Below are 25,030 nucleotides of genomic sequence, written 5' to 3'. Positions count from 1 at the left end.
TATTTTTTAGGGTGGTTCTTATATGTATGCCTGTTTTATTTATTCTTTATTGAGACAAGTTCTCATTTTAGGCTCCCTAGCTGTCTTCAAACTCAAAATTTTTCCTGCCTCAGTCTATTAAGGGCTGGAATTATAGGCATGTTCTACAATGTCCAGTTTGTGGGTATTGATAGGTTCACGATCATGTTTGAAAATAATGTGTCCCTTTTTCTTTCTAATCCTTTCATTTTGTTATTCTGTAACTTTAAGATGTTAGGGTTAGGATTTCTCAGGGGGGGATGGTAGGTGAACTTTTTGCTTCACTCTTTTAAGTAGACATTTTCAGTTTCAGTATCATAACTCTTATAATGATAGCTGCTGTAAAGTTTTATTGTTGCTTTTTTATTTGATTCTGTTAGGTCTATTTTGGGCCTACATTATTAATATCTTTTGTGTACGGGTGTGTGGATGAACATTGAATTTTATCATGGCCTTTTGTTGCTTAGTTATTGCTTTCTGATTGTAACAAGATACACTGATTTTTTTTTTTCCAGGTATTTAGCTAACAGCATTTAGGGACAAATCATATATGGGTATAATTTATTAGTCTTATCAGTTGTTAATGTTTGCTTAGTTTAGAGTTTTGATACTCATCAAATAGCAAATGCTATTGACATTTTTGTTTATAAGTCTTTGAGACAGTTGATTATAAGCTAGTGTAAAATAAAATCTGTATTTTTAAATGGAGATCTGAGAACAGTGGTAAGACTTTTTAATATTTGTTAAAAGCCAGAAGCACTTAAGTCTCGATTGGTCTAGGCAAGTTAGTTCCTTACAGTTTGTAAACCTGACTCCTTCCTTCCTTTCCACTTTTTAATAACATGTTATTTTCAGAGTAAAAATGAAGCATAGTTTATATCACATTCCTATTGCTTAAGCTTGCTTGTTTATTTGGGGTTTATTCTGTTTTGAACTTGGGTCTTGCTGCATTGCCCAAGCTGTTTCAGACTCGCTGGTTCAAGTCATCCTCTCCTATCTCAGCCTCCTGAGTCACTGAGACTACAGGTGAATGCCACCACACCTGGCCTTAAATATTTTTATATCAAATATTAATTTTTAATGTTAACAATAAAATTTCAGAAACTAAAGTGTGTCAAGAACCAGAGATTCCCGAAAGAAAGCACAGACAGTGGCAGTCTGCAAGAAAGCCAGAGTGTGTGAGCCAGAACCCTGCTGCATTTTCACACCAGTGGCACATTCCAGATGCAACCCCAAAGGCTGAGAAAGAGGTGACTTTCTGTTCACTTTACTAATTTACTGTCTTTAGTAATATGTGTCTGAAATTTGATGGATATGTTGGGTGTTCGTTTTGAAGTGTTTGTGCCATATTTAGTGTAATAGTTTATTTATAAGATGTTATTTTTCAGAATACTATGATCAGTAGCACATACAGGATCAGTAAGAGCACACATGAGGATAAATTCTGTTTTCGTCAGTATTACTAATAGATGGTTGTAGCTTTGTTGTTTGTTTGTTTGTTGTATGTGGGTGGTATGTGCCTGTGAATGCAGGTGCTTATGGAGGCCAGTCAGTGGACTAGAGTTACAGGTGGTTGAGAGGGACCCAATATGGGTGCTGAAAATCTAACTCAGATCTTTTACAAGAGTAACAGAGCATTGAGCCCTTTCTCTAACCCTACACCTAAATTTATAGTCAAGAGAATCGAACAAGTGTATCCATAAAAATGTCTGGAAATGAGTATTGTTCATGGTAGAATGTTCATAGCTGTGCCAAAAATATTTATATCATGTGGTACATCTGTGTAATGGAGTATTACTAATACATCAGTGAAGTACTGATATACACTTATAATCTAAATGAATCTTGAAAAATTGGTAAGTGTAAGAAACCTATTACAAGAGGCCTTTGGTTCTATGAGCTAATGTTAGATGTTGCAAATAGATAAAACCATAGACATAGAAAGTAGGTTAATTGTTGGTGGAAGTGGGTGCCATAAGAAATGAGTGACTTGTAGATGTGGGGTTTCTTCTTGCTAGGAGATGAAAATATTCTAAATTCACTACTGTAAACTTGAAAAGCATTCTTAGAACCAACAAGGGAAAAGCAGCCAGGTTCTTGTGATCCCTGCTGATTGAGCAGCCTTCCTAAAAGAAGTTTATTTTTGTCACACATGTTACTTTATACCCATGAGTTTTCCATTTCTGTGTTAGGCTGCTTCTCCCTAACTTTCTTATAAAAGCCCTGCTCTTCTGAGGCTTCTGCCTTCTTAGTATGCCATCGTGTTCTTTACTCATTGCTGTCCTATCTGGAAATCCTGGTGACTCCACATTATTCCTTAAAAATACTCTGGGCCAGACATGGTGGTACACACCTTTAGTCCTATCCCTTGAGAGGCAGAGACAAGCATATCTCTGTGAGTTCAAGGCCAGTTTGGTCTAAGTATTTAGCTCCAGGCTAGCCAAGGCTACATAGTGAGACCTTTAGAACAATGGTTCTCAACCTTCCTAATGCTGTAACCCTTTAATATAGGTTTCTCCTATTATAGTAACCCCTAACTATAAAAATATCATCATTGCTACTTTGTATCTGTAATTTAGCTACTTTTATGAATGATAATTTAAATGTTTTTGGTGATGGGGGTTTGTCAGATGAGTCATGACCCACAGGTTGAGAAGCCCTTATCTAGAACAAAATAAAACAAAAACAAGTAATAGAGCTTCGCATCATACAAAAGCAAGCAACTTCCTGGTTTCTTCTTGCTTCTGCACCCATGCCTAACATCATCAGTATTATAGCTGGCCTTCAAACTCATAACTCTCCTCTAATTGGTAGCCACATGCACATATATCCTTAGTTCTTATTTCCAAAATACCAAAAGCAAACATCCCACTCTGACCACTATCCTCAACATTTTCATTGCTCAGTGACTGCTAGAGCAGTTTCTTAATCACATCTTCTTCACTAATCCTAGTAAACATGTACACACTCATATATATATGTGAGGAGATCTTCAATGAAAGGAAATGTGTGTGAGAGGCCTCTTAGCCATTTTGAACAATTAAGAAGACTCCGTAACAGAAAGTAGAATAGATTTACCCTGTGTTGACTTCCGGGCTCCATCTGTGCTTGTGTTCTTGTGCACGAATACCTGCGTGCATGCACACAAGCATGTATATGTGTCTAATTTAAAAACTAAGTCATGGAATTTAATTGTTCTTTTAGCAGAAGTGCACCGCTGTTGAGCAGCTTGCCCTTTCGGTTTCAAAGCAATCACCACCGATGTCAGTTCCTAAGTGGATGGATCGAAAGTCTGTCAGTGAGACACCTAGTAACAATTCCTTGGATGATTACATGAGCTGGTATGAGCAATTCCTTGGATGATTACGTGACCTTTTGCACTGAGCTCAGATTGCAAGGTGGTACATAGAAATAAGACAGGCTTTGGGACCAAACTAAATTGGGTTGAACCTGTTCTCTTATTTAAAATTACTGTTTTCCCCAACATTAGTTTTTGTTACCTGTTAAATGCAAAGGGGAAAGTAGTTATGATTACATGTATATTGTCTTCATGTATAATTATTATTTTTAAGGATTGTTGTGGAAGTAGCCTTTTCACATTATACTCTTAATTACAGCTTGGAAAGCTAGGAATGCTGTCAGTCTTTTGCTTGTGAACATGTATGCCTCTCTGATTGAGAAACATTTTAAAGGAAGTTTTAGCATTCTTAGAATGGATGCATAGATATTTCATTGGATGAAGTGGCATTTAGAATGGCATGTGTTCTGAATGAGATCAGGTGTATAATTCACATAGTTTAGAGAGTATTCAAAGATACAGGACTTGGAAGAGGAGTGTTGGATGTGTGAGGAAATTGGATGGTCAGTGCTGATAAAAAGGGACTATAAAAGATATTGTAAAAGAAAATGAGTGACATTTAAAAAAAAAAAAAGAGTCTGCACCCATTGGACTTACTTTTAATGTTTTAAGGAATAACATAACTCCATAATGGTTTTGGTTTTTTATTTTCAGAATGTCTTTTTTTTTTTTTTGTTTTGGCTTTTTAGGTTTTTTTGTTTTGTTTTGTTTTTTTGTTTTTTTTTTTTGTTTTTTTTTTTTGTTTTTGCTTGCTCTTTTTGAGGCAAGGTTTTCTCTGTGTAGCCCTGGTTGCCGTGGAATTCACTCTGTAGACCAGGCTGGCCTTGAACTCTTGTCTGCTGGGATTAAAGGCAAGTGCCACCACCATCTGTCGAAAATATCATTTTTTTACCCTAATTATAACTATCCTTTCTATAACCAGTGTCTTATCTATTTAACAATTTTTTTGTTTCCCATTTTATTAAATTTAGGATATCTCAAAGAATGATTGCTAGCTAAAAAAAAAATGCATCTCACTCTCTCTTGCTCTCTTTCTCTTTCTCTCTCTTTTTCTCTCTCAACAGAATTTCTCTGTTTAGCCTGGGTTCACTTTGTAGACCAGGATGACCTTGAACTCAGAGATGTGCCTGCCTCTGCCTCCTTGAGTGCTGGAATTAGATGCGTGTGCCACCACACCCCGCTAATAATGCATTTTCTATTTTATTTACTTATATGTGTATGCTGTATGCTCAAATAAATATGAAGGTGCATGTGGATTTCCCTGCAGGCCAGAGGGGGGATGTCGCTCTCTGCCTTACTCCCTTTAGATAGTATCTCATAGATGTGGAGCTAGGCTGGCAGCTAGCAAGCCTTAGCAGTACCTGCGCCCCTACCCCCACATTCCCCTTTGTGGTTTCAGGCCTGTACATAGCTGTGCGTGCCCAACTTTTTACATGGGTAATGGGGATTTTGACTCAGGTCCTTATGTTTACACAGCAGGTGCTCTTACCCTCTGAGCCATGTTTCCAGCCCCAGATTATTTATTGTTAAATATATATATATATATATATTTTTTTTTTTTTTTAGATTTTTTTTTGTACCAACTGCTGTTACCAATATCGAGGGTAGATTTACATACAAAGGAAACAAAATGTAAATGTGTGCTGAATAGACACAAACTGGAAGACCAAACCGTTTTGGTGACATAATTGGCTCTTTGCTATTTCTAGAAGACTGTCAATAGAACATTATTGTTTAAAAATCTGTGGTCACTTATAAGCCAACCTTTGTTTTGGCTAAACTGTTATAAAAATTTCCTTACTCCCTATTTTTAATTCCATCTTGTTTATTTTATTAACAAGGATTTGTTGGGGGATTAAAAAATTGAAATTAGAACAGTTTTTTCCAAATAAAATATCCGTTGGTGACATAAGTAGAACACATAAATATTAGCTCTTATGAAAAACTAGTTAATATGACACTTTTAGGTTTATGTGATTTCTTTTAGAATACATGAAGACTTAAAAATATTTTTAATTTTTTAATATTTTATATTAAAGAAAATAAAAATCTTTTTTAGTTTTAAGTCTTCAGTTGTAAAGAATGACTTTCCACCTGCCTGTCCATCATCCACACCTTACAGCCAGCTTGCCTGCCTGCAGCAGCAACAGCAGCAAGGACTCAGTACTCCTCTTCAGAACCTACAGGTTTGATAAGCATGGTTTACAGTGGCATATGTTAGGGTGCAGTCAGTTTCATAGATTTTGCTTTCACGGTATCAGGTTGTTGGGGAAGGTCTTCAGAACCTGTCTGTTTATAGGAAACTTTTTGACATTTTGATAAGGGTGTGTCTCCCACATGTTCTCAGCAAGTAGGCCCAAGGATCCAGTTTAAATAGTTTAATAAAACTTGTCTTGTAATGGAGCTTACTTTCTATTTTTGAGCAGCTTTATTCCCTTTGTTACTATGTAATTCAGTTAGAAAAGATAATCTTCTGGATAAGCAGAATAGCAGTATGAGGTACTTAGAATGTATTATAATTGTTGTAAACTTAACAGATTTTGCTGACATGTAAGTTACCATTTGACAAAAAACTACCAAGTAATTGGAATTATTGTGTAGTATTTCTGAGCACAGTGTGAACATGAGTCTGATAGACTTCATGGATGTCATTCTTGGCTTCACTATTCACCAGCTGTGTGATCTTTGGCAAGTTACAAGAGCTCTTTGTACCCATTTCATCATGTATAAAATGGAGAAATAACTACCTGCTGCTAGAATTGTTGTGGAGGTTACTTCTGCCAAATCCCAAGCATCATCATTTTTTATTAACCAATCATCTTTAAATTAGGTAGAGCAAGGTTTACACAACAAGGACAGGTATACTGGAAAATGTTAGAGCAGAGACAAGATCTTGGGAGCCAGTAATTAACACTAAAATACATATCACCAGGCCAACCCCCAACAGACCAGTGTACCTAATACCACTGAACTGTACTTAAAAAGGCAAAGTTGGACTATATATATACATACATATATATATATATATATATATATATATATATTGCCCTTATTTTAAAAATGAACAAAAGATTACTTGACAATAGGTTATATAACACTAGCTATGGAATGAGTAGCCACAGGCTGGAAATGATATAAGTTACAAAGTGAAAGGAGAAGCCTGGCATGGTGGCACATAGTGCTTGGGAGACAGAGGCAGGAGCATCCCTGTGAATTTGAGGCCAGCCTGGTCTTCATAGTAGGTTCCAGGGCATCCAGGCTTAAATAGAAAGACCCTATCTCCAAAGAGAGAGATTTCTGTTGATTTGAGATCTGTTTTTTGACCTTTTAGTGCTAACAGGTCCTGTTCTGGTTAAAATCTAGAAAGCAATTCAGAAGTGACTGGAAAGGGGGCTTGAAAATGTTCTAGAGGAGGCCACTGTCAGGAGGGATTTCAAAAGGAGTCAGGTGTGCCCTAGAGCTCAGGAAACAAATGCAGTGGTCAAGGCTTCGCTGGCCTTAGCAGTTGTGGGTGGGATAGAGAAGCTGACTAAAATGATCTACGTAGTAGTTTGGAAGGTCTGGCCCCAGTGAAGAGGTGGACAGGGATGAGGGAACCATTCTTAGCCTGGCATTGAAGTAGAGTTCACCAGTGTTAACTGTATTACGGAAAGTGCCCTCAGTATTGTTAAGGATGTCAAATGATTATTTCCCAAGAAATGCTTTTTGAAAAGGAACAAAAAGAACACATGGGAGACAGCTTTGTCTTAAAAGTCCCAAGAATAGGAAATTAGAATCCATCTGTCTGTTTCTATAGAAGATTACATGAAAATTTTATCATTTTGGATTTAAAACATGATTCAGTTAAACTGAAGTTTATTCAGACTTTGACTGATTGGCTAAATCAAAACCTCCCTGTTTCAGCTTTACTATATCAAAATAAGGCCTCTTATTTTGTAAGCACAAGGCAAGACCACCCAGGTATAAGAGAAGGAAGGAAATGGCAACTAATATGCATCAGTTGATAGATTGCCTGGAACAATGCTGAGGTTTAGAGAAATTACATGACTTCTTGGACTTTACTCAAGACAGAAGAGTAAACAGCCATGATGAAATACTGTCTAATTGATTGGAGCTCACTGTACCTTGGCACATTGCTTTTATATCTTATTAAATGGGAGAGGGTGGTAAAACAAAATGACTGTGGATCTGTATATGGAAGAGGGGCAAGGAAAAGAAATAGGAAAGAAAAATGAAATGGGTAGCTCATAAGTTTGTCCATTGGATATTAAATGGCATTCTTAAATTTTCTATTCAGATTAACTAAAAATCATTTAAATGGGGAGACCCTATAGAAGTTTGTTTCTGAGTTAGTTTTTTTTTTGTTTTTTTTTTGTTTTTTTTTGAGAGTGTCTTTTGTAGCCCAGGCTGCCCAAAATTGGGAGCATTTCACTACACCTAATGCAAACCAATTTCTTAGACGTGTTTTTTTTACTTATATTTACATATTTTAATTGTTTAGATTTCAGGATCCCCATCAATGAACGAATGCATTTCAGTTAAAGGAAGAATTTATTCCATATTAAAACAGATAGGCAGTGGAGGTTCAAGTAAGGTAAGTAACAAATGAATAAAAATATTCTGTCTTTTAAAGTATGGGATCTTTTTTATCTTCAGAGCCCATGTTGCTCTGGAGCCAGAAAAACTGCCTCATCATTCTTCCCTCCTCCTTCCCCTAAAATAATCTCAGTCTCATGCCTTTCCTCCAGTGTACTGTGCTTTCTGATTCCTTCTATGCCACAGTAACATTGGTTTGCAGTGCCCAGAAACCAGTCTTATTACAGAGACTGGAAAGTTATGAGAACATGACATGATCTGGTGTGCTTAGGGTCATTCAGGAAGAGTTTTTACTAGTGAGTTTGTTTTATTTGAGGTTTTCCATGTTCTAGTAACATGAATTTCTGGAATTAGATAATTTTCTAAGGTTTTCTGAGTGGTTATTTTTAAATGTATTTTTAGTGTACAGGATTATGGCCTTTCATTTCCATCCATTTCCTGTTGATGATTATTAATATTTAATATTGATTTATTTTTTTAGTTAAAATCAGCTGTATACCCAAATCACCACACAGAGAGTAGGATTTAGTTAATTATCCTAGAACACAATGCTGGGCAATAATTACTTCATCCTAAACCTCCAAGCCTGCAGAACTTTCTCCCATTCAGATTTCCCACATTATACTTGCTTTTCAGTCATATCTTTAGGTCCGGTTCATTTCTCCTGATGTTTCTCTGTCCTCTCGGATTTCTCTTCCCATTCCGTCTTTCTCCTCCCCTTCAGACCTGGATGCCCCACCCTATTCTCTCCATTGGTCAGCATTGGCTGGTTATTTTTATTGGCAATACAGAGAACAAATTGTAGCATATTAACACAAACTTGAGACGGGTGATGCTTATTCTAAGCAATGTCCAAATTGAAACAAGATAGTGGGGTAGAGAAATCAGCATTTGAATGAACAAGGGTAAATTTCCCTATAGATTTCATTTTTCTTTATAGCTAACTGAAATCTCATTATGGATATCTGTTTCTCATCCATTCATCTGTTGATGAACATTTAGGCTGGTTTCATTTTTGCTGTTGTGAATAGAATGGCAGTAAGCGTGGATGCCGGAAGTATCTGTGTTGTAGGATGAGCCCTTTGGGTAGATGCCTACAAATGACCTAGCTAGGCCATATTAAGACCTCCTATTGACTTTCACAATGCCTGCAACAATTTGTGCTCCCACCAGCAGTGAATAAGGGTTCCTCTTTCCCTACATCCTCACCAGCATTTGTTGTTCGATTTCTTGATAATATCTATTCTGACTGGGTTAAGGCAGTGTCTCAAGTAATATATATTTCCTAGGGCTTTGATCACACCTAAAATATTATTTAGCTATTTGTGTTTCTTTGTAATATTTTTTATTTTAAATATATGACCTTTTGCCTGCCTGTTTGTGCACCACAGAGATCCTTTGCCTGCCAAGTATAGGGTGCCTGTGGAGGCCAGAGGAGGGTATTGAATGTTCTGGAACTAGAGTTACAGACAGTTGTTAACCACCATGTAGGTGCTGGGAGTTGAACCATGTTCATGTAAAAGCATTATTTCCTCTCCAAGTATTTTTGTAGTTTCTCTTGTTTTGATTTCTATTTTTATTCTGATATGATTCAAGGAGTTACCAACATTCGTCTGATTTGTTACGGTTTGCTGTATGATGTGTGACGTGATCAGTTTGGGGAGTTTACATATGCTGAGAATATGATTCCGTATTGTTGGGCAGAATGTTCTGGATACTGCATTTAGTCCATGGTATAATTTAGCTCTGAAGTTTATTTTTAGCTTGGGGTGCTACCTAAATTAAAGAGTGAGGTAGCAAAGATTCCTACTGTGGCCTTTTATGTCTTTTGGTGTTTGTGTTTTGAATTGTGAGCAACAGTATTTAGCCCATAAATGTTTATAAGTGTTCTATTTCTTGATGGATTGTTTCTTTTTTTAACATGTAACATCCCTGATTGTTCCTTCTGTTCAGTTTTGGTTTGAATTCTACTTTATCAGATACAAGAATAACTATGTGTACTTGTTTATACTTATGTTTACTTGGGGCTCTGATTTCTCTCCTTCAAAACTGAGAGGGTTTGCTTTATTTGTTTGATGTCTTTGTTCATTACAGGTGTTTCTTGTAGGAAAAAAAAAGTTGATTCTTGTTTTCTAATCAGTCAACCTGCTTGCTTGTTAGTGAGTTGAGGATATTTACACTAAGATTATTATTGAAAGAAGCTTGCTGTTTCTTAAGAATTAGGTGGTGTTCTGGTCAGCAGAATTTTTTTTTTTCTTCTCTTCTAATTTTGGGAGTTTGCTAGTTTTCTACATTGTACAAAGGTGATTCTTTTCCTGGCTGCTTCTTTATCAGTGTTGCTTTTGTGGAATATGTACTTTCATGTGTTCCCTTGGAGGAAGCTGTATTAATTTTTTTTTCTGTTGTGATAAAACCCTGTGATCTGCCTGGTGTTGTGGTGCACATGGGAGGCAGAGGCAGATGGATCTCTGTAAGTTTGAGATCTTTCATCTACAGAGTCTAGGACCCGCCAGGGCTGTTACAGAAAGAAACCTTGTCTCAAAAAACCCAAAACAAACAAACAAAAACCCAATAAGGCAAACTTGAGAGAGAGTTTATTTTGGCTTACTGTTCAGGAAGGAGCGGAGTCCACAAGCAGAGCATAAGCCTGACAAGTGATAAACATGGTGGCGGGAATAGGAAGCAGAGAGCTCACATCTGGAACCACAAACACAAAGCACAGAGTGCATGCTGGCAGTAGGGCAAGGCCTTCAGCTCTCAAAGCCTGTCCCAGTGACACACTTCCTCCAGCGAGGCCGAATCCCCTAAACCTTTCCAAACTGTGACTGTCTTAAGTGTCTGAGGCTACAGGAGACAGTACTCACTCAAATCACCACAGAAGCTTTTTTCTTCTTTCTTATATAATAGTTCTTTTAAAAAAATTTTCTGGAGTGCTGTCTTGGTTTATATGAGTTGCTCTAATTTATGTTTGTCTTAAAATATCCTTTCTCTGTCAGTTTTGAAGAATAACTTTGCAGGGGATGGCATTCTTGGTTCTCAGTTGCTTCTGGATTTGAAGTACGTCATTTTAAGCTTTTCTTTGCTTTCAGAATTGCAGAGGACACAGATTATTCTGTGACCTTTATGTGTGAGCAACGTTTTTTTCTGTGCTGCTTTCATTCTGTTTCTTTGTCTTGTGTTCTGAAATCTTGACCGTGACGTCGTGTGGCATTCTCCATGCCTCTTCTATTTGGATATCTACGTCTTTCTCCAGCTTTGGGACATTTTCTGCTATAATTTCATTTGTCTATTTTCCAATTTATCACAGATATTTTTTTCTATTCTCTGAATTCTCAGGTTTAGCTTCTTGAATGTATCACAGACTTTTTGGAGTATTGCCTGTGTACATTAATGTCTTGTCTTATGTATGTCTGAGTGTATTATGGTCTCAATTTTGTCTTCCAAATCTTGTTTAGTAATGATACTTTTTGGTGTAGTTTTTATTTGATTGAACATTTGTTCTCAGTATTTATTTGGTTTCTTTTCCGTGTTAATTTCCATGTCAATTTTTTTCTTCCATGTTCTCCACTTTGTCCTCCAATTTATTGTTTTCTTCACTTTGGAGACTGTCTTGTCAGAATATTGGATTGATTTCCTTAGTTGTGCACGCGTTTGTTTGAGTCTTTTCATCTGGTCATTAATTCGTTTTAAAAGTGGGCCTCTGAGTCATTTCAGTCTCAGTGATTTTGTTTTTTCTGGGACTGCTTGGAGCACTGACTTCAGTTCTTATTCCCTGACTAAGGAGGAGGATGTCATATACTATCTATACACGATGGTTCTCTCCCCAAGCAGTCCCTCCTGCCTTTATCACTAACCAAGACAGGGAAAGCATCGTGGGTGCTCTCTACAAACCTTGGTTCTCACCTCACCAGGGTCACTTTTGCCTTCGTCTCTAACCAACACAGCTACCCTCAGAATCATTCAGGCTTCTATATTTTTGTTAAATCTGGTTCTATGCTCTGGTTTTTAGGTTTCTTGGTGGACAGTTGGGTTTAATTTTATTGTGGTTCTTGCCATTGATGACCACACTCAGACACATGCAAACACTTTCTGTTATTCTCTCAGACTGACCAATCTTTCTCAGTCTTCCTCATGTTCCTGAACTTCAGGTACACTACCTCAGGACTCAGGCTTTGACCTCTTTTCTTCTCTCTCTAAACTCAAGCCTTCCTTTGGTGTTTTCATCCAGTGTTGAAGTTGTAAATGCTGTGTTTATGCTTACAGTTGCCAAACTTGTATTTCTAGTTCAGCACTCTCAATTCCAGACTAACTTTACAAACTTGACTGCTCAGCATCTCTTCTTGGTTACCAGGTGTTTAGGACAGAATGTGTAAACATGCACTCTCTAGTCTTTCCAGTTGCAGTAAGTATTCATTCTTATAGTTATTGTCTAAAACCTACTGACTGCTCTTATTCTCGTGTACACATTTAGATGGTCAACAAGCCTTGCTGTTCTACTTACCTCTTCAGTAGCTTCAATTTTTTTTTTTTTTTAATGTTGTCACTTTGTCTGAAGCAGCTCTTATCTTTTTACTTGGTTTATTACAGTAGATAATAAACTCACTCAGTCTTTGTCGTTCTGTTCTGGTCTATATTGTTTCTCCTCTTCCCTCCTTCCATCCTTCCTTTGCAGAGCGTCTTGCTCTATATAATCCAGCTAGCCTTGAATTTGCAGCAGTTTCGCCTCAGCCTCCCAAATGCTGGGATTACAGGTGTGTACCACCATACCATCTTTGTCCTCATGTCTTTTCTAGAGTGTCTTCTAAAACTGCAGATCCCACCTTCCAATCACCAATGTTGTCCATTCTCCTCTCTTTACTGTAGTTTCCTTTTTCTTCTTTCTTTCTCTCTCTCTCTTTCCTTTTTTTTGAAGGCTAGCCTCAAACGCAGAGATCATCCTGCTTCTGCCTCCTAAGCTTAAAGTGTGTGCAGCCATGCCTATCTGTAGCTTCACTGTTAACTATATTCGTGAAGGTTGTTTGTTGTGTGTGTTTCACCCTGTACCTAACATCAAGATGGCAATGTACACAGCTCAGTGATGTTAGCTCTGGTAACTAGAACTGGATAGAGATCTCATTCGTTTTCTGAATGTTTCTCCTGGGCTGTAAGGCCATTCTGTGTTATGCTCATACACAAAACAGGGCTATTGTGCTCACTTTAAGCTTTGCTGTAGTTCTCTAAGGCAGCTAATAATAACTAGACTTGCTAGAAGCTATTTTATTAACTAACTGCAAATAAGGAAAGCATCACATGTGGCACTCATCTGTAATTCCAGCCTTGGGTAGACTGACGCGGGAAGATCTCCTTGGACCTAAGATATACAGGCTGATGATATGACTCTGGTGCAAGGCCCTGGGTTTAATCCCCAACATCAAAACCATAAGCAAAAAATAAAAATAAATTAAAAAAAGAGTGTATATTACCACATGTAGCAGGTCTTCCAATAAATATTTTACTTTTCATGTCCCCTTTATCAAATTTTCAGCTATAAGCATAAGGAAGGAAGTGGGGTTAAGAGAGTAATTAAATAGGAGTGACAGAAAAGAAGGGCCAGGGGAAGGAAGTGAAGGGGGAAGACGGTATGGATGAGATGTCATAATGAAACACTTTGTACATTCCTCTTAGAGAAACTGGTGTTGAAAAAGTGAGCTCTTCTTAAGACCTGATGGGCCTTATGTATGCAGTCTTAGCCCTCAAGCCTCACACACATTTGGACTCATCTATGGGGTAGTCACAGTTAAACGACACACTTTTCAATGTCAGAGGGTGCAAGTGAATGCGTACTATAGGCACTGTGTTCTGGCTTTGAATTACTAAAGTTACAAGGCGCCACTGCTGTGCTGTGTGTGCTGGCCTCTTTCAGAACATTATCTCATAAGAATGTTACTGCTCCTGCCAACCTAACTGAAATGTGACTTATCCTGCTTTCCACAAATGAATATAATAATGATGGCTTACAATTACTGTAATTTTAAAAATATTGTTTATCAAACAAATGAACTTTTTGATGTTAGGCACAATGAAAAAGGGGGGAAAAGTGTCTATTACAGCAGTCCTCATCCTTATAATTTCTGAATGTCTTTTTCTCAAAGTTATTTCCCTGGATAAGGCATCCTAAGAGTCTTGTAAACATAGCAAATCTCAGTTGCTTTTCTTAGATGTTCATGTAGAAAACTAGGGGTTTGCGCCTTTGAGTTATTTGAATGTCCATTGTCACAAAGGCTGGGAATGGGCACTTCCTATCTCATCATCACTTTTATTTATTTATTTCTACACTTAAAATAGGCCCAGAAACTTCCAGTTATTCATGTTGGTATTTCTTTCAGACTTTTCTCAGCCTACGAACATTAGCGTTAAATTCAAAAGCGCTGTGATGGTTTACAGAGGGAAGGCGTGTCCTAAGCTTGTCTCTCTGCTTTCTGTGCAGGTGTTTCAGGTATTGAATGAGAAGAAACATATATATGCTATCAAATACGTGAACCTAGAAGACGCAGATAGCCAAACTATTGACAGCTACCGCAATGAGATAGCATATTTGAATAAACTACAGCAACACTGTGATAAGATCATCCGGCTTTATGATTAGTATGAATTTGTTTTTATTTTTAAAGTAAAACTTTGATTTTGCCATAATTCTTAGGCAAATAGTAAGTCTTTATTGATATACTGTAGGCATTTATTGTTTTGTTGCTTCTGTGTGTTTTTAATTCCAGTGAAATCACAGAACAGTACATCTACATGGTCATGGAATGTGGAAACATTGACCTGAATAGTTGGCTTAAAAAGAAAAAATCCATCAACCCATGGGAACGCAAGAGCTACTGGAAAAACATGTTGGAGGCAGTACACACAATCCATCAGCACGGTATTTTAAACTCTCTCCATCTATGTAAAGTTAAAACAGTTGCTAATTGTGTCATCTTAGAAAAAAACATATTTCATCAGTTCCTACCTTTGATAATTAACCGGAAGTTCATTTAGAGGTGAAGGCACAAAGCCATTTTTTAAGACTGGGTACGCATAAGATACAGAATACAAATGTAAGTCCTTACATATATAATACAGCCTTATCCTCCTCAATATTAACTGGTGATTTTTACCTTCTATCCTTGGATTCAAGTAGGGCCTAGACTTGAGGATTTGGGCATCCCCAAAATAGGGCGATGGTCAGTGCTTCAAGTCTCCAAAAGATTTTCTCTTTTGTGCCTTGTGTGAGAGATGGTTCGTTCTTGGTTTTGTGTCTTACTATCAGCCCCTGGTTCATGTTCTTTAAAACAAGCATGTTCAGTTTAATGCATTTCCTCTGCTTCTCCTTTTACAAACAATAACCAACTAGTCAGAGGTTAGGGACCTTGGGTGATGCAGGAGACCCTTCGATTTTTACTGCCTGACCTTGTTTTGTGGTACACTCCCAGTCAGTGCGTGGCAAGCAGTGTGCAGCAAACACCTACAGGCTAGGTAGGCCCTGTAATCCTGAACACTTTACTTAAACTCAAATTGCATGAGTGTCCTCACCCTTAAAATGACAACGATGATACTGCTATTTCTTCAGTATTGCTGTAGAGCGGTGCCTGGCACACAGTGTTTGCTAAGAAGGTGTAGAGTGTGTAATAAATGATTATTAATGTGTTGACTAATTGAAAGGATTAGCTGGACCCAGAGATTGTGAAATGTTTTCTGTCCATCGAATGGTTTACTTCATTTAACATACTGGATTTTATTTTGAAGGCATTGTTCATAGTGATCTGAAGCCTGCTAACTTTGTAATAGTTGATGGAATGCTAAAGCTAATTGATTTTGGGATTGCAAACCAAATGCAGCCAGATACAACAAGTATTGTTAAAGATTCTCAGGTAGGACTCTTTTTTTTTTTTTGCTGTCTTGGTTGTATTTTGGTGTTTTACACTAGGGCTTCACATAACCTAGAATGGCCTTAACTTTGTTCTGATTAGTGACTTTCAATTCCTGATCCTGCTGCTTATGTTTCCCAGGGGTGGGATTACAGGTGTGAGCCCTAACACCTAGCTTCAGGTAGAATTTTTTGTTTGTTTTTGTTTTTCAAGTCAGGGCAGCCTTGGTTGTCCTGGACTCTCTTTGTACACCAGGCTGGCCTTGAACTCACAGAGATTCACCTGACTCTGCTTCCCCCAGTTCTGGGATTACAGGTGTGTGCCACCACGCCTGGCTCAGCTAGAAATTTTAATGATGGTTGGTTACTACAAAATTTATTTCCTTTTTGTCTGTTAAGTATTTCGCTAATGTTATATTTTTTTACCAGCCATTTCTTCAAAAAATTTGAACTCTTTTTAAAAGAACAGAAACTATGATTATAAAAGATTCAAGGCCATGGTCAATTTAATTAAGAAAAGCAGTTCAAGATCAGACAACTATATCTATCAGTTTTGAATGATTTTCACATAGCTGAGGGCAAAGCAAAGAGGAATTGTAGCTGCATGTTCTCCGTTGTCTTTTTTTTTTTTTTTTTTTTTTTTCTTATTGCTTACATTTGGGGCAAAATTTTAAGAGTGCCTTATTGGAAATACCGACGCATTGTAGTCAGCTACATTTAAAAAGAAATAGTTTACTTATTGCATGTGTCTGTTCAAGTGCAAGCATGCCATTGTAGAGATGAGAAGATAGCTTTGGAATCCAGCTCTCTCCTTCCTCTGTGGGTTCTGGGAACCAAAGTCACGTTGTCTTGTGCAGAAGCTCATTTCTCCAGCCCCCAGCTAGGTTTTCATAACAAGATCTGCAGTAGCAAGAGTAATGATACTGTTTCATAAAAAACTAAAATAGTTGCATGAAAAAAGAGCTGGACCTCACATGTTGTATCCATGAATGAAGATTTCTGGTGTAGGTAGGTCTGTCAATTCTTGAAGCAAAATCAGACTTTGTTAGGAATAATCAGTGGACAACAGTCAAAGTAATTCTACCTGACAGTCATTACTTTTTGTATCAAAAAAAAAAACATTGTGAACATTGTTTGTAGATAAGCCTGAAGTTACATGTTGCAAGGTCCTAGCAGGCATTTTCGTTACCTTAGAACTAAAGGATGTGCTGTACCATTTCCACCACCAGACTGTAGAAACTCTTGCACAACTTAGCTTTCCAGCCCGTCTCAGTCTGCACACAGGGGCCAAAGAATATTGGGAGATGAGGCTAGCTGGTTCTTTTTATTTACATATCAATCTGTTGGTTGTTTTACTGAAGAGGAAAATGTTGAATTTATTCAAACATGGAAGTGAATGGTAGTCAAATCCTTCAGAGTTCAGAATTAGCCTAGACAGTTACAAAAGCAGACACCACACAGTTGTAGGCAAAGCACAGCCTTTCAGAAGCCTTTCAGTTCATTGTCATCCCAACCTTTTTTGTTGGAGCTCTGATGTGATCTTATATGTATTTTTATATTGTTGGCAGTTATTTGAATTTTTCAAGTCTCACTTAAATCACTAGTTATACATGTTCCAAGAATCTGACATTTGTGTATGTACAAATCTAGAAAGATGTTTCCATTGATCTCCTTGTTTTCTGTGATTGGCAAATAGGTCGGTACAGTTAACTACATGGCTCCAGAAGCTATCAGAGATATGTCTTCTTCAAGAGAAAATGGGAAAATCAAGACCAAGGTATTGGAAACAGCTTGCACACCTGGCACCAGGGAACTCCCACCAATGGTTATGGATTCGCTTTCAGTTTTTGTTGTTGTGGGGTTTTTTTGTTTGTTTGTTTTTTGTTTTTTCATTTTTTTTTATGTGTCTATGGTTGTTATTTCTTTCTCAGTGTGTACTTTTTGCCTCCTTAATTCCCTTATCACGGGCCCATTTTCTCTGTTGGGATACATCAAGCTCCAGGGCTAATCTTTCTTTCACTGCCACGGTGTACAGAAGCACAAGCATGCTTGGGTCCCAGCAGCCTTCATGCCAAAACCCTGCTTCTTCAGCAGTGCTTTCCCTCTGAGAGTTGGGCTTGTTCAATGGTGTGTATTTACAAGAAAACAAGGAGTAGCAGAGAAAGAAATTTCTCAGTTCAGCATCCATCTCACTGCTGCATAAATTTGCTTTTCTTCTCTAGAAAACCATGGGTTCTAGGTAGTTTTTCAAATAGCTCATGTCTGTCTGTCTGCATGTATGTGGTGTGTTTGCACATTTATGTTCTGAGCGTGGGCACATTTGTGCCATAACACATATATAGAGGGCATAGAACAACTCTGAGTATCTATTCTCACTACCTGTCTTGTTCGGAATAATCTTTTGTTGTTGTTTGCCGAAGTGTATGCCAGGCTAGCTGACCCCCAGGCTTTGGAGTCTCTTCTGACTCCTCCAACGCCTGCCTTTCCTGGGTTGCCGTGCCTGCTTTTGTGTAGGTTCTGAGGGTTTAGTCAGGTCTTCACACTTGGGTGGCACGTGCCATCTCCCCAGCCCAACATGCAGAAAACCTGCCGAGTATTTTATCTAACAAAGCTGATTTCATAATTGTTTGCCTTCTATTTTCTCCTCTGATTTATATTTGCTGCTTTTTTATTACGTTTTCTTCACGCTTCTCATAGTTTTGTTGAAGTTAAAAACCACCAGATCTTTATTTCACTCACAAATCCTATTTTTCTTCACTTTCCAGCTGTGTTTTTGTCTTTGTTAGGGTTTTTTGTTTTTGTATTTACTCAGGGTTTTGTTTTGTTGTTTTTCTTAGAGATAGGGTCTAACTTTGAAGCCTTGGCTGGCCTTGCACTTGTGTCAATTCTTCTGCCTGAGTTAGCACTGACAGTGCCCAGCTAAATATTTTCACTTTTTTTAATTTTTTTTTTTGGGGGGGTGGTGGCAGTAGTTTGGGGAACTTTAAGGATCTTGTGTTTGCCACTTGAGCTGTCTCTCCTGTGTGTCCTGGTTATTCCCCCCGTCTTAAGTTAAATCATTGATTTTAGTGTTTGTATTTGGATTAAAACTACTAATCTAGCTGGACGTGGTGGTGCTTGCCTGTGATCTTCCACTGGAAAGCTAACGCTAGAGGATCAAGAGTTCAGTAATATCTGGGTTCTGTAACACAACCATCCTTTTTAAAAGATAAAATGTTTACTGAGTCTTACTTTGATTATTATTTACAGGCTTCATTATAATATTTTAATGCCTATTAATTTCTAAGTTTTGTAATTTCAGTTTAACATTGTCTTTTTTACTTTAAGGTTTTGAATTATACCTAGAGGTTATAATTTTTTTGAATTGTCAACTCACTGATTTAATATGAAATGGCTCCCTCTTCTTTCCTGCTTCTCATTTTTTGAGACATAATCTCATTATATTATCCAGGCTAGCCATGAACTCTGAAATCTCCTACCTTAGCTTTCCAAATGCTGGAATTTCAGATGTGTGCCACCACACCTACCTGGCTCAGTTTTCAAAGATAGAATAACATTTTAAAAAGAAAATCATCTTTGTGGCTAAAGAGTTGGCTTATTGCTCTTGAACAAGTTGTGGTCTTACCCAGGCCCCAAGTTCAGATCCCAGCATCCCTTTCGGTTAGCTCATATCTGCATGTAACTCCAGTGACAGGGAATCCTATGCCCTCTTCTGGCTTCTGTGGACAACTATACAACTCGTGTGGCACATGCCTGCACGAGTTATGGTTTTTGTTTTTTTAAGTTTATTCCTTTTCTTAGTTGGTAACACTTTATCAGGGTTAAATTTTTGTTGTTGTTGTTGTTCTTTTTTCCTAATATTAAATTGTAGTTTCTACTTTCATTTCTCCCCCTCCCACCCCTTAAGGTCATGGTTTTTGTTTTTGTTTTAATGGTACTTTGCCTGCATATATGTCTGAGTAAGGTTGATGAATACCCTGGAACTGGAGTTACAGATAGTTGTAAGCTGCCATGTGGGTGCTAGGAACTGAACTCGGGTCCTTTGGAAGAGCAGTGAGTGAGTGCTCTTAACCACTGAGTCATCTCTCTAGCCCCAAGGTCAGGTTTTTGTACTTCTGTTTCTTTTTCTTTCCCAGCCTTCACCAACTTTCTATATCATTTGGTTTCGATTTATTCTTTATAGAAAATATATGTGTTTTTGTTCGTTTTTCATTTTCTATTTTCCTATTGCTGTGATTATTCCTACTGTGATTTTAACTCAGTGAACATTTAATAGTCTTGGGCTTGGGGAAAATGAGTGATACTTATTCGAACTTACTCAGAAAATCTTCTGGGCTAAAGAGGTGGCTCAGCAGCTAAAAGTATTTGCTGCTATTACACAGGAGCTGGGCTCAGTTCCCAGATCTCAGGTCCATGTACATACACAGAAAACAAACAAACAAGCCTACAAAGAAAAATAAACTCTACTCTGTGATTATCCATACTCAATCCCATTTAATACCCATTAGCACTGTACTTTATTTTTGCTGTTAGGGATTAGACTTAGGGTGTGGTGTGTGCTGGCCGAGTGGTATTCACCTGACTTTTTGTGCAGTCTGGTTCATGCTGTAGAGATTACAGTTACACAGTTTAAATGACCTTTCAAAATATGGACATGGATTCAGTTTCAGTGTATTACAACCTCATCATTCGGGGACAAACAAGTATATACAAACTTATGGGATTTTTGTTTGTTTGTTTTTTAGTATTGTGGTATTATGTTATCACAAGGTACCAAGAATTTAATACGTTATTCCCTATAAAATAATTTTGAGTTTTTTAAGCCTTTAAAGTTCTCTATAAAATGATCAAATGTAATGAAAAGTAGGAAACAATGTTTTGTCATGTAAGCATATCTTGTACTTTAATATTCATTGAGGTTTTAATTATTATTATATAATTAGGATTACAGACATAATATTTTATGTTACCTTTTAAATTAAAATAAAGCAACTTTCCCTCTTCTCCCATTTAGATAAGCCCCAGAAGTGATGTTTGGTCCTTGGGGTGCATTTTGTACTATATGACTTATGGAAAAACACCATTTCAGCATATCATTAATCAGATCTCTAAACTGCAAGCCATAATTGACCCTAGTTATGAAATTGAATTTCCTGAGATTTCAGAGAAAGATCTTCAAGACGTGCTAAAGGTAACACTAATAGTATGTGAATATAGAAAGAGAATGTCTCCTGGTTTCACGTTTGTTTAAAAGAAGTAATTGAGGTGATTGGAATTTTTCACCTATCCTGAATGAAGCTGGTTTACTGAAAGCAGTTGCTAACTGAGGTTATTTTTAAAGCATGCTTATTGTAAAAGGTGTTTTTAATTTAATGGATACTGGGACTTTCTAAAAGGTGACTCGGAGAAAACCTGTTGCCATTGTCTGGCAGGATGTCTAGAGCAGCCTCTGCAGTATCATGCCATTGGAAAGCCGCTTTGTCAGCATAATGTATGGAAACTTGCTTTGTTTATTTTCAGTGCTGCTTAGTAAGGAACCCAAAAGAGAGGATATCCATCCCTGAGCTCCTCGCACATCCGTATGTTCAAATCTCCCACCCAGGTACTGCTTACGTAAAGGTCACTGTTTCCTAGGTTACCAGCATAATCGAATAGTGTGTTAACTGTAGAAAACCAGAATCTAAATTGGCCACTCTCTTATAGCATGTTTGCTAATTAATAAAGTTAATAACATTGCCTTTCTTTAAACTTCATTATTTAATCTTAACTGTCCTACATAGAGGATTGTGATAAATTACAATAATGCTAGTTAGCTTACAGTTTATTAAGTAGAATATTTTTGTTGTTGTTGTTGTTCTTTTTGAATAGCCTAGGCTGGCCTTGATTGAATTCATGATCCCTCTCCCCAGCCTCCAGAATGTGGTTTTTAGTTTGTTTGTTTTGGTTTTTTTGAGACAGGGTTTTGCCTCAAACTTAGCAATAGGGCTGGAATTATAGGCATGTACCTGGCCAGAATGTATACTTGTATATAATGTATACAAATTAATTTGTTATTCCTATTAATACCAGGATTTTATTTTGTTGATTTTTTTTTTAATAGGCAACCAGATGGCTAGGGAAACCACCGATGAGATGAAATATGTTCTGGGTCAACTTGTTGGTCTGAATTCTCCTAACTCAATTTTGAAAGCTGCAAAAGTAAGTGCATCTGCATTCATGTTAGCTGTTTTAATGTAGTACAGTGAGTTAAGCACTTAAGGAAACACAACCAGAAGGAAAGTTGGTCTAGTGCTCACATCTGTGGTCAGATACAGTTCTGGGATGAGTCACCTACCAAGTGTGTTTAAAGTGCGGGCCTTTCTGATTGGTGTCGCTATTCTCGGGGTTTCACCTGCAATAGATAAATTTAGATTTTAGTCTTATCTCAACAACGTTCTTTGTCCAGCTTTAAAAACCATTCCTTCTAGTCCATTTTTAATACAGCCTTAGGAAAGTGACACTTGTCACATGCCATATCTTCTGGAGCAACTGGTGCATTCCCCAAGCACAGCCCACACTGGCCAGCTTCCTGGCGCTTTCTATCTCCATGTCACCGCGACATGAGGCTTGTTTTGTTTTGAGACATCATTTCCCTGTGCAGCCTAGCTAGCATGGAACTTAGAATGCAGATCAGGCTTGCCTTGAAGTCGCTTAGAGATCCACCTGCCTCTATCCTCAAGTGCTGGAACTAAAAGTGTGTGATACCACACTGTGTGTGATCCACAGTGATGTTTGGATCTCATTGTCATCAAATACTTTCGTAATTTCTAATACCTATGATTGCTTATCAACTAAGTTAGCTACCACACAACTACAAATTTGATATTCTGGTTATATTATTATTAAAGTATGGACTGATAACACTTTTCTCTGGATGCGGCTCAGATCAACCTATATTGCTGATGTGGAGCCATCTTGGAATGAATCTGTTATATATTCTCTATAGTACATATATTCATAGGTTCTTAGGGTTTTTTTCTCAGATGCTGATGACTGAACTAGTAACTTTGATGTGTTTTGAGTTGTACAGAATGCCTATATAGTCATTGCTTTTTCGTGTTTCCATGTTTTCTGGGTAATATATTCAAAATGTTCTCTTGAATAGAATTAAAGTGAATTAATCATGCTATCACTGGGATTTCATGTTACCTGATGGCAGAATTATTTGTCACCTTCATAAGTTAGATGTTGACTTACATTTAGTCTTTTTTTAATACACAGCTTTCAGCTTCAGTTGCATCTTGAGTTTATCGGTTCCATAGCTGTAGTCAATCAGGTGCAAATCAAAAACATTCTGAAAAATAAGTTACGTCTACTTGTTATTCCATTAAAATGCAGCAGAAGAATTATATTTACATTGTATTAGCTATTATAAGTATGAACTAAAATGTTCAGCAAGATGCCTATACATATATGCATATAGTATGCACATTCTGTAAAGGTCTGAAGCATCTATCAGCTAAGAATCTTGTTGTTGTGTTTTTTTTTTTTTTCTTTTTTTTATCAGTTACATTTTATTAACTCTGTATCCCAGCCGTGTCCCGATCCTTTATTCCCTCCCAGTCCCTCCCTCATCTCCACCATGCCCCTTTCCAAGTCCACTGATAGGGGGGGACCTCCTCAGCTAAGAATCTTGTTGACCAGCACTTCAAAGGTACACTGAAGGACAAGAACCTAATTAGATGTATTTACATAGTAATTTTAATGTTCTGATCATTAGTGTAAATAGCTTCTGAGATTATATATTGTTTCCTTGTGAATATTTGATATATAAGAATTTTTTACTAAGCTACTTTAAGGAAAAGTAAGCAGGCATGCAGTGGTCTTAAAGGTCTGCCTATGTGCTAGTTTGTGATATATGTTTGGAGTACATCATTATCTTTACTAATCTAATAATACATTGAATGAAATGTTTAAAAATGGATTTGTGTTTTTCATTTCAGACTTTATATGAGCGTTATAATTGTGGTGAAAGTCAAGATTCTTCATCATCCAAGCCTTTTGACAAGAAGAGAGAAAGAAAGTGATGCACAGCTACTCACAACCAAAAACACTAAATTAACTCACCTGCTCTATGCTTGAGTCTGGAAATCTACCTTAGGAAACAACCTTGCCTGGCTGTTCTCAGAAACAAACCTCAGGAGATTATCCTTGAAAGAAAACTGTAAACTTAACCACTAATGGCACTGTACATATTAAATTATAGAGTTGCCCTTTTGTTTTATGCTTTTCTGTAAATGTAATCTGTCTGGTAACATTTCACACTTGAAGCAGTGGGTGGACAGCTGAAATGTGGAAGACCTGTAAATAAAGAGGATGTTTTCTCTGAAGATCCATGTAAATAAAGCTTTATAGAATGAGAGACACCAACGTTTTAGAGGTGTACAATTTTCTTCAATCAAATGTATTATTGCCATGGTAGCAAAATTCTTAGAACAACTGGATTAAGAGTAGACCTTAGTAAATAAAGTATAACAAATTTCCAAAGGATTTAGGATTGTAAATAGGGTGGGCTATGGTGGCACATGCTTTTAATTCCAGTACTTGGAGGCAGAGGCAGGCGGATCTCTGAGTTTGATGTCAGCCTGGTTTAGAGCCAGTTCTAAGACAGCCAAGGCTACACAAACAACCTCCCCAGCCCCACAAATTTCATAATTACCCATGGCCCTGATACCATCTGTATAATATCTGGTCTGCTTGTGGCCTTTGACTCTTCTTTGCACAAATAGGGCTTGCTGTTCAGAGTACTGTGCTGGAGTTTGTGCTCTAAGTTGTATAGTTAAGGCATTCCACAACTGTTTGGTAATGGATTGTTGTAAATGCGATCTCAGTGTGTGATCCTGTATTTCTTCCTCTCTCCTCTCTTTCTCTTCCCCTCTCCTTCCCTCCCACCTTATGCTAGGGATCAAAACCAGAACCTTTCAAGAATCACAAAGTATATATGCAAATATTCCCAAACCGGAATTCAAAATACTTTTCTCAAATATTTCCAAATATAGATAACTTCACCTTGCAACAACACAGTATTTGTTTCTAAAATAATAATATATTTTAAGAAATAAACTTCCTTTTTTCAGAGCAGTTTTATCTCCACACCAAAATTAAGCAGAAAATACAGAACTCCTATGTGT

The 25,030-nt window shown here is 37.4% G+C and overlaps 1 protein-coding gene across 4 annotated transcripts in view; it reads left to right on the top strand.

The window, feature by feature from the left end:
- The window catches only part of Ttk (TTK protein kinase), a 41,176-nt gene extending 16,497 nt beyond the window's left edge, over positions 1-24,679 (top strand). For 3 of the 4 annotated variants that reach the window (XM_060384679.1, XM_060384680.1, XM_021633278.2), the window contains 12 exons: positions 1,120-1,268; positions 3,223-3,359; positions 5,436-5,562; positions 7,878-7,970; positions 14,439-14,596; positions 14,725-14,876; positions 15,740-15,864; positions 17,557-17,637; positions 20,875-21,051; positions 21,381-21,462; positions 21,961-22,058; positions 23,843-24,679. In XM_060384679.1, the coding sequence (XP_060240662.1) occupies positions 1,120-1,268; positions 3,223-3,359; positions 5,436-5,562; positions 7,878-7,970; positions 14,439-14,596; positions 14,725-14,876; positions 15,740-15,864; positions 17,557-17,637; positions 20,875-21,051; positions 21,381-21,462; positions 21,961-22,058; positions 23,843-23,926 (1,463 nt within the window). In that variant the 3' untranslated portion in view covers positions 23,927-24,679. The remainder of the gene's footprint in view (positions 1-1,119; positions 1,269-3,222; positions 3,360-5,435; positions 5,563-7,877; positions 7,971-14,438; positions 14,597-14,724; positions 14,877-15,739; positions 15,865-17,556; positions 17,638-20,874; positions 21,052-21,380; positions 21,463-21,960; positions 22,059-23,842) is intronic. The other variant, XM_021633279.2, reaches the window with a different exon arrangement.
- The last annotated feature ends 351 nt before the right edge of the window (positions 24,680-25,030 follow it).

This window comes from Meriones unguiculatus, chromosome 6 (genome assembly GCF_030254825.1).
Source record: "Meriones unguiculatus strain TT.TT164.6M chromosome 6, Bangor_MerUng_6.1, whole genome shotgun sequence".
In the NCBI taxonomy this organism is placed as follows: Eukaryota; Metazoa; Chordata; class Mammalia; order Rodentia; family Muridae; genus Meriones; species Meriones unguiculatus.
This window is presented reverse-complemented; position numbering and strand designations above follow the sequence as displayed.